Source organism: Corvus kubaryi, unplaced genomic scaffold (assembly GCF_017639235.1).
Source record: "Corvus kubaryi isolate FWS band 111438036 unplaced genomic scaffold, C.kubaryi_AGA036_p1.0 37373, whole genome shotgun sequence".
Taxonomy (NCBI): Eukaryota; Metazoa; Chordata; class Aves; order Passeriformes; family Corvidae; genus Corvus; species Corvus kubaryi.
Genome location: NW_024581121.1, coordinates 284221 through 294075, shown reverse-complemented (window position 1 = coordinate 294075; position 9855 = coordinate 284221). Strand labels below are relative to the sequence as shown.

General features: G+C 47.4%; 1 protein-coding gene across 1 annotated transcript in view; it reads right to left on the bottom strand.

The window, feature by feature from the left end:
• The window catches only part of ASH1L (ASH1 like histone lysine methyltransferase), a 57567-nt gene that overhangs the window by 13986 nt on the left and 33726 nt on the right, over positions 1–9855 (bottom strand). The window contains exons 7-18 of the mRNA XM_042034522.1: positions 9447–9520; positions 7833–7878; positions 7499–7607; positions 6265–6471; positions 5167–5313; positions 3604–3712; positions 3269–3430; positions 2945–3039; positions 2531–2688; positions 1250–1402; positions 768–822; positions 485–673 (exon numbers count right to left, since the gene is read on the bottom strand). Of these exons, the coding sequence (XP_041890456.1) occupies positions 485–673; positions 768–822; positions 1250–1402; positions 2531–2688; positions 2945–3039; positions 3269–3430; positions 3604–3712; positions 5167–5313; positions 6265–6471; positions 7499–7607; positions 7833–7878; positions 9447–9520 (1504 nt within the window). The remainder of the gene's footprint in view (positions 1–484; positions 674–767; positions 823–1249; positions 1403–2530; positions 2689–2944; positions 3040–3268; positions 3431–3603; positions 3713–5166; positions 5314–6264; positions 6472–7498; positions 7608–7832; positions 7879–9446; positions 9521–9855) is intronic.

The following is a 9855-nucleotide window of genomic DNA, read 5'->3' as shown; positions in this document are numbered from 1 at the left end:
AACTGGAGAGACAGGACAAGGGGGAGTGGCTTCACACTGACAGAGGGCAAGTTTAGGCTGGATACATGGGAGAAATTCTTCCCTGGGAGGGTGGGCAGGCCCTGGCACAGGGTGCCCAGAGAGGCTGTGGCTGCCCCTGGATCCCTGGCAGTGCCCAAGGCCAGGCTGGACATTGGGGCTTGGAGCAACCTGGGACAGTGGGAGGTGTCCCTGCCCATGGCAGGGGGTGGAATGCGATGAACTTTTAGGTCCCTCCCAGCCCAAACCATCCCATGATTCTGTGATTCCATGACATCTGATACTGAAAAACAGGGTACCCCTTCCAAAAGGAACAGGAGTTTCTTTAGGTCAGCTATCCATGCATGTCCTTGACCTTCTCTCTGACCTGAGGCACCCAAAGTGCTCACGATTTGCTATCGAGGCCTCATGAGGAACCGATCAGCACAAGTTCTCTTCCTCCAGAGTAAATGTCTTCTTTTATTACTGTAAGAGCATTAAAGGAGGGCACATCCCTGCTGCCAGTGCCAGACAGAGCCTCACCTCTGCGTTCCTGAAGACCTTCAGCATGTCCCCATCAAAAGCTTCCACAGTTTTGTAATAGCCAGTCAGGATTTGCTTCTCAATCGTGGCAAGGTCCAAGGGGTCAGAGATCTTTTCGTAATAGTCTGCATTTCTACAACAGGAATGTTGGCACAATGTCAGCTTCACCAGCAATTCCCACTGTGCAAATCCATCAGAGAAAGCAGCTCTAGGAAGGCAGCACTTACTTTTTCTTTGGGGGCAGGTTCAGGAGAGGAGCGGCGAGCGCCTGCCTGGAGGAGTCTGCAACAGGAACAGAGCTTAGTGCCACCACTGGAGTAAAACTTCCAAAGAAAAGCAACTAACAACATTCAATCCAGGTTAAAAAAAGGCTTTTCTGTTATCTAAGTCACAGGGAATTGAAATGCTTCTGCATTTCTAGATGTTGGTGGCCGTAATTGGAGCACAGGCAGCACAAGGAAGCACAGTTTCTGATTTTTTCTGGAATTTTGAAACGTCAATTTCAAAGGACAGCAACATCTGCAGATTCTGGTGACAAAGCAGGGGCTTGAGGCTAAAGCAAAGTGATTATTGGTAAGGGGAGAAATTTTAAAAAATAGGAGTTATTTAACATCCCATCTTTTTCTAGCATTTCCTATCCAGAGAGTCCATTTCCAGAGGTTGAAAACGTGCCCATGGAGATTTTTTTTTTAAAGACAATCACCTTCACCTTTGTAGGATATGATGCTGTCACATATCTCCTTGAAGATCTGAGCCAGGCGGGCAGCACGAGCCACCTCGAGGTTCTCCTCAGCCGCGGCCAAGCGCCGCGTCCGCACCGAGCGCGACGTCTGCAGGGCTGAGAACTGGGTCATGAACACATCTGGGAAAGGGCAAGAGAGAATTACCTCCAGACAAGAAATTCCTTTCTAAACAAGAAATTTGTTAAGAGATCAAATTACAGCATCTTCTCTGGTGTAGCAACTCTACCACCAATTATTAAACGGAGATGTTTTCTAATTTTCTAAGCTACTGCAACATCCACGGCTTCAGTTCCCTACTCCCACGTCAGTTCTCACCTAAATGGATCCGTTCGTTGTTGGAATATTTTATCTTGCTGGAGCAAATAAAACATGTCATTGAACTCACCCCAAATACTCGGCTTCTCCTGTACCTGACACTGGGGGCCAAATCCTGCCAGGCTCTGAGGATGATGCTCCCACCAGCAGGGTTATTTTTGGAATAGGAGCAATAATTTTTCCCTCATAGTCATATTTTGCCCCATTCCCACAAGTGACTGCACGCCAAAAATCTTTGTTCTCTAAAGGCCTGAAAGCTGTGAAACTATTGAGGATAAATGACAATTTTCACAGTCTACACAACTGTTTCTGGTTTAGGGATACAGACAGCAGGAAAGAGCTCTTCTCCATCAGGGTTCAACCATGGAAAATCATGGAATCCCAGACTGGTTTTGGTTGGAAGGGACCTTAAAGCTCATCCAGACCCATCCCCTGCCACAGGCAGGGACACCTTCCACTATCCCAGGTTGCTCCAAGCCCCATCCAACTCGGCCCTGGGCACTGCCAGGGATCCAGGGGCAGCCACAGCTTCTCTGGGCACCCTGTGCCAGGGTGTCCCCACCCTCACAGGGAGGAATTCTCCCTAATATCACAGAATAATATCCTAGAACCACTGAGGTTGGAAAAGACCTCCAGGATCACAGAGTCCAACCTGTGACTGATCACCACCTTGCAAACCAGAGCACGGCACTGAGTGCCACGATGTCAAATGCCATCCTCCTCCTCCTCCTCCCACAAACCACTCTCAATGAACACCACAAGTGACAACTTCTCCAGGGACTCGAGTGACTCCTGGGAGCTTTCACCTGTGCAGCAGCCCTTGCACATCTTACAGAAGGTGTATGGATCTGGTAGGAGCTCTACACTGGATTTACACAGAGTTTAACTCTCCATGTCACAAAGCAGCAGCCGAGGAGGCTGAGGGGCCTCACCTGATTTGATGTTGCCGTCGTCCCGGCAGATCCCGTTCCAGCGGGTGTACAGCGACGAGCTGTGCATGGTGTCACTGACGTGCTTCACTTCCTCTTGTTTCTGTCGGATCTTTTCCCAGTTCCGTACCAAAAACACGTGGTGTTTTAGCACAAAGTTCCTGCAGGAATTAGGAAGGTATCCAAGAATCGCTTTTTACTGGAAAATTAGTTCTTTAACGTGGAGAAAAAGCTGGATATTCCGAGTTTACCCTGGGCCTTCTCTCCTCAGTGGAGAGGAATTCCAGCCTGGCTGGTAAAGCAGAACTAAAAGCTGCATCCTCAGAAATTTCAGGATGGCCCATCTTACAGAAGAACATGTCAATATTTGCACAGCACTCCATTCCTGAGGCAAATCCCCCTGAAATCACCCCTCACCTTTCCCTGTTAGACATGGGCTTCATCTGCAGCTGAGGCGTCAGCCTGGTCGGGGCGTTCACACTTTCACTGGGCTCCTCAGGGATGTGGCCCCTCTGGAAAACAGATTGTTCTGATAGACAGGAAAAACTGTGCCAAGAACTCAGCAAAGCAGCCAAAGCAGACCCTGAGACAGAACCTGCAGCATTACTCTACTGCATTTCTGTTCAAAGTTTGGGTTTCTGTTTCAAGTTTAAAATGTACAGAAACACCAGGTTTTGGTCTGATGGCACAGACTGATTTCCCATTAACCTCACCCCACCAAACTCTGCTTTTCCTACTTACTCTCTTCTTTAGTTTGTGCTTTGACTTCCTCTTCTCTTTCGACCGCCCAGGTCTTCTGTGGGTGCTCACAGGCTGGTTGCTTTTGCTTGAGAGTCCATTCATGCGTTGACTTTTACCCCCAATTATTCCTCTGCATTTGTCGAAGCCACATTTGCAGAGTTGCTTTGAGGAAAAAAAAATAAATCCAATAAACCCCGAACATTTAGATTCTCTCTCAATATTAAAAAGAACATTTTCTGTCTAATACAACAGGACAGGTTTTGTGTAATTTTTACACTTTACAGAACTGTTAGTCCTTGGTGAGATTTTTCAAGGTCTCAGGGTGGGGTTTTTACCTGTTTTTCAACATTAAATGAGTGGAAGTTGTAGTCATAGGTGAGCTCAGTCCCAGCAGGCATGTCCTTGAGTGCATACAGCCCGATCCGATACACACCATTCACAGACCTGCGGGGGAAATACAATCAAATACCCCCAAAATTAAACATAAAATCATCTTTGTGCACAGAGTGGAAGTGTTAGAGACACGCAGCAACACCTCTGCTGTGCCCTGGGTTATGCTTGCCCTCCACTTGTGCAGTTCTTTTATTTCTCTCTTACAATAAACCTTGAGGGCTAAAAAGTGAACACCACATCTACAAAGAGTAGGAAGTTGTGCTTCAGACAGAGAAGCTACAAACTGGCTGTTGTGACAGTCACCTTATCCCCTGCAACACTCGGGTCCTCCATACACCGAGCATCACACCTCATCTCAAAATCAGACTGGTTGGGGTTGGGAGGGACCTTAAAGCTCATCTCATGCCACCCCTGCCATGGGCAGGGACACCTTCTGCTATCCTGGTTGCTCCAAGTGCTGTCCAACCTGGCCTGGAACACTTTCAGGGATGGGGCAGCAGCCACAGCTTCTCTGGGCACCCTGTGCCAGGGCCTGCCCACCCTCACAGGGAGGAATTTCTCCCCAACATCCCATCTAACCCTGCCCTCTGGCAGTGGGAAGCCATTCCCCCTTCTGCTGTCACCCCTTGTAAATAGTTTTCATCTTTCCTGCAGCTCCTTCAGGTACTGGAAGGACACAATTAGGTCCCCTGGAGCTCTTCTTCTCCAGGCTGAACAATCCCAGCTCTTCCAGCCTTTCATCACAGCAGAGCTGCTCCAGCCCTGTAATTAATCTGGCGCCCTTCCTGTGCTGGGACCCCAGACTGGAGGCAGCTCTGCAGGTGAGGTCTCACCTGAGCAGGGCAGAGAGGGGCAGAATCCTCTCCCTCTGTCTCTTCAACTATTTTATTTTGTGTTGGATTTTCACATTTAAAACTTTACTATTGCTTAAATCTAGAATTATCTGAGAACCACGAGCTACTCTGCTGTACTGTCCCCACAGTGACTCCTGTTGCACCATCTGCTGTTCCCCTGCAAATCACTCACTACAAATCCCTCAGCAGTACTTCCTCCTAGCCTGGGTCCCACAGAGTGCTGGTATGACAAGGGTGTGCTGGAACCCGACTATTTCCCTCTTTCCCTGCTTTTAAAAAAATACTGGAATTGTCAGAAAGAAAGGGTATATACACACACAGATGATTTTAGAGCATTATCTTTGCAGCAGGTTAGGAGTGTGAAAACCAGCAGTGCTGGGAGGGAAACAGCCAAGTGTAACCAGTAATGCTGGGAGGGAAATGTCCCACTGTGACAACCAGCAGTGCTGGATCTGCCAGCAAACTTGGATCCTGTCTCCAAAGCATCCAACACTACACAACTCCTCTTGAGCAGCGTGAGCACCGTGTAAGGATTATTTACAGCTTGAGTCCCCTCCCTATTTTTACATCTGACTCCCTCAGATGAACTGGCTCTCTCTCTCTCTCTCTGGGGGCACCAGCCTTCCGGGGAGCAGAATCCCTTTTCCTCACCATTTCTGCATCTCACAGTTGGGGTTGCAGCTGTGGTTGATGAAGCGAGCCTCGTTGCCCATGCGGTAGCTGTCGATGACCATGCCACTGTCCAGGTTCAGGCAGTAATGGTCACTGTGGTTGTGGTACTGCTCAATCATCCGGTTCCTGTGGAGCAACACAGCGAGTGTCCTGTGATTCTGCTTGTCCCCACACAGCACACGGGGAGTGACACAGCGAGAGCACATCTCAGACAGGGGTTTGAAGAAAAAGCAATGATAGTATTTTATATTTTATAGAACTGTACACCTAGAGATGGAGGAAAGCCATTATTGTACCTATTTTTATAAGTCAAGGCCACTGACAGAGCTTGGGTTAGAATTTAGAAATTTGCTCTTCTGGAATGCTGCCTTTTGGGTTCTGCAGATTATTTGTACACATTTCATGTTGGTAACCTGTGTATGGAAGAGAAAATGCAAGTACACATTCCTTGGGGTGTCTGTGTATGCACGTGTACAACAACCAGCTTCCTCCTGGGGACTGGGCAGTTCTGGAATCACATCCATGGATCACAAGAGCACAGGGACAGGAGTCAGTGTTAGTGGTTATCTCTGTATGAGGAGAATGCAGCTGCCTTCTGGTGGAGCTCTGAGAGCAGCAAGTCCCTCCAACCTCACATATCCCACGATGCCACGGAGTTAACAAGACAATTCCTTTTTTCCAATGGTTATCAACGCTTGCACTTGTTCTTTTTCCTTCACATCTCTCTGCAGAAGCCCCTTTCAGCCCCACTCTGCCCCTCAGTTCTACCTTGTACAGTCCAAATCCTGCAGAGTGCTAATTTCAGATTCAGTCCCTCGTGGCATTTGGCATTTACAGGGCAGATGAGGCAGATGATACATTTCAAACATTAATCACCCCTCTCTACTGGACTGAGAAAATCTTGGTTAATCAAAAAAACCAGAATTCTAAGCCTTCCTGCTGGCTGGGACCAGAACAACATTCCTTTTCCCCCTCATCCTCCCCTTTGCTCCTGCCTGAGGATATCCCAACCACGACCACAGATGTTAAAGTAATTTATGAGCCTTCCATGCTAAGGCAGCAAATAAATATTTCTACCTGAATTCTTGCTCACTAACAACTTCTCCCAGATATTCAATGATAAACTGTCCTGCTTTCAGGGGTTCTTTGGTACGGATACCCCATCCTTTCTCCTCGGCCCGGAACCTCTCCAGGCACTGCACCCACTCGTGCCTCTGGATCCGCTGGTTGCAGCACTGCTCCCCACAGGGGCAGGTGTTGGGGGAACACTCTGCAAAGATCATCCTGAAAGAGACAACACAGAAGGTAAAGGGAGGGGAAGAGCATACTTCAGGATCTGTCATACAAGGAAAATCAATCATAAACCAATACATGAAATCAATATAGAAATCAACACATATATAAAATATATAATATAAAAATCATTCATGAATCAATATATGAAATCAATATATAAATCAACACATATAAAATATATAACCATATAAAAACCAATCATAAATATATAAAATCAAAATATAATAAATAAATATGCAAATCATGACATAAATAATATACAGAAATCAATAATAAATCAATATATAAAATCAATGTATAAAATCAATATATAAATCTACATTATACGTATTACATATAAAAGTTAATAATAAATTAAACAAAACAGAAGCTATTCAACAACTAAAGGGCTTTTTGTTTTCAAGGTGTAATTCCCACAGCGATTCCCTGCCTGGCTCTCACTGCTATTCAAAGGGCAAAATGGAGATTTTAATGGGATCTTCCCCTGGAGAAAGGGGTAGGGCAGTGCTGAGGAATCACCTGGTGCAGGGAGCTCGGGGGAGCTGCACGTTGTGCCCGGGGAGGGGGAATTGTTGGAGCCCCCGGCAAGGGGTCGGACCTGGCACTGACCCTTTGCCTGACCAAGGCCAAGTGGCCACTCTGAGCCCCCCCAGGAGCATCGGGCACAGCCTGGGAGGGGACACCAGCCCAGGAGGGGCCTTTGCTCGGGGTCCCTCCCCAGGGGCAGCAGCTGGAGCTGTTCTGTGTGGCTGCTCCACCATCCAAGGGCTGGAAGGACCCAGAGCCTGGGGCTGGGCTGGGAGGGAACTGGTCTGACTGGGACCAGCTGGGAGTGTGGGAGGGTCCAGCAGGGCCCTGTTGGGTCACTGGAGCCGCAAAGGGGCCTCAGTGCCAGTAGTGACAGTCTGGGGGTGACACTGGGACCCCAGAGCATCTCCAGAAGGTCACACTCTTTTCTCTGCACAACTCTTTTCCTAGGAGGTGATGAGCTGATGTGAAATAATCCATTGCTAACCTGTTCAGACAATCCTCCACACAGCCCTTCCCACTGTCATCCTCTGGTTTCTTACAATTGCAGGTGGTGGCCTCGTAGCCAGAGAGAGGTTTGACATCCACATAGACATCTGGAGAAGGAAAAAAAAAAAAAAGAAGAAAAACAAACCCAAACAGGGAAAAAAATTCTTTTCAGTTGAAAAAGAACTGCTTATCTACAGTATTTTCATTCCAATTAGATAAAGGGAAAAAAAGCAGGTGGAAGTGTCTTTGGTAGGACAAAGAGCAGGACAGAAAGGAAGGTGTCACATGAAAATTCCACAGTTATCACATTTTAGTAATAAGGTTTTACTTACTGGAACGGATTTTTTTATAAAGTGGGACATCTGGCTTTTTATACAACTAAAAGGAAAAGAAAGAAAATTTTAATACATTGCATAAGTGCATCTGTTATTCAAAAGGATCAGGGAAATTATGTTCTGTACATAGGGAATTGTTCTGTAATCATTACTAGAAATCTGTGTTCTCTTCTCTAGGCTCAGACTGCATTAACAACTAGGTCACAAGAAGGACCTGAATAAGTGGAATTTGGGCTTAGTGAGACAGTGGAGCAGTTTGTTCACCACATTATTTATTCTGTCTGCCCAGAGCAATGTGGGAAACAGCTGTCCTGAGGACAGGCTCCTCTGAACAGGGCTTAGAAGAAGAGGAATTATTTATACCTACTTTGGAGAAACCATCTTTGGTGGAATCACCATGTGCCAATGCTTAAAAGAGTGAAAACAAAAAATCAAGGTGCTGATTTATCAAAGTGACCCAATGATCTGAAGGGTTTTTTCCAATCTAAAGGATTGTGGGGGTCTATGAGAACTGTGAGGACAGGTGGGAGCCACGAGAAATGCAGATTCATCTTCTCTGCAGAGGAGCTTCCTCTCCCAGATGGGAGAGGATGGGAGAGGAAAGGGGAGCTTACATCACAATTCATAATTTCATATACATGCCAGCCTTTCAAACAAGCTTTAAGGAATAATTTCCAATTATTCACTATTTCTCACACATTTCCTGCACTAAGAGCCTTCCCTCAGTGACGTTAGTGGCCCACAGGAACAACCCAGACATCTTCACACCCCTGTACAGAGAAAACTCCTCTGCAAGGGCCTCCAATAGTCCAGGATGAGCTGGAAAATGTCAGGGAAACAGATTCCATGTATTTATTACTTATAAAATACTGAATAGATGAGTCAGGCCACCGTCAATACATGGCAAGAAAGTGTCCTCGGCTGAAATGCCCCCAATGCTCCTGACTTGAGGATCAGATTCCAGGGGTGTTGGAGTGCAGCTGCAGCCACAGCACCTGGGAATGTGTCCTGCTCATTTACATGCTCAAGTTACACTTTCTCACCACAGAGCTGAGGACAGATTCTCCCACCAGCCTTAAATCCTGTGGTAAATCACTTGGTGGAAACATCTCAGGGGGGAAAAAAAAAAAAATCCTATTTTTAAGCTTGCACATATTTAAAGCTCTTTAAAAAGAACGAGACTGTTAAACAGTTCCTCTTCTTTCCTCAGTACGAAAATTTCAGCTTGCAAGTGAAAAATAAATTCCACTCTGCTGGGATTGATCCAAGAAAAATAAGGCCTGAAATTTCTCAGTGCTGCTGGCAGTACATCCGAATTCTCCCGAGGCGTGTCTGAAAGCAGCTCCCTGCACAGAGCAGCACTGCCAAAATAAAAGTCTGCAGCCAAATTCATGACTTTTGTCGGAGCAGAAACTCACAGGGTTGCTATTTTGCAGGAGGTGGAATAATGGGAATTTTCAGCACTAAATACATATGCAAATCCCTTCTCCCCTCACGACAAGAAATCCCCTCCCCGGCCGGGATGTGTAAACACGGCTCTCTCCGAGGGCTGCTCTTTCCTTCTGATCCCAATCTCGGCAGCCCCGTGACTTCTTATCTCTTATCTCGTACCTGGTTGTGTTTCCACTGCCAGAGGATGTCGTAAGGCAGCTGGAAGTCGATTCTCTTTTGTCTGAGGTACTTCCCTGAAACAAAAACGTTTGTAAGTGGCACACACTCACAGCCACGAGTCCGCAGAGAGTGGGAGCTGCTCCGGGCACCTGGGCAGGCTCTGACAGGGCCTCTCACGGCTGGAGGGCAGAAAGGACAGGGGCAGAACTCTCCAGAGCCTTCTGGATGCCAGGGCAGGCCCAGGGAAGAGCCCCCAGGACACTGAGGCCGGGTCCTGCTCTCCTGTCCAGCGCAGGAGCGGCATCCAGGGACAGCGAGGGGTGGAAGGAGCTGGGTCAGACCCCACCACAGCCAACCCCTGGCAGGACTGACCACAACCCCCGACAGGACTGACCACAACCCTGTGAGG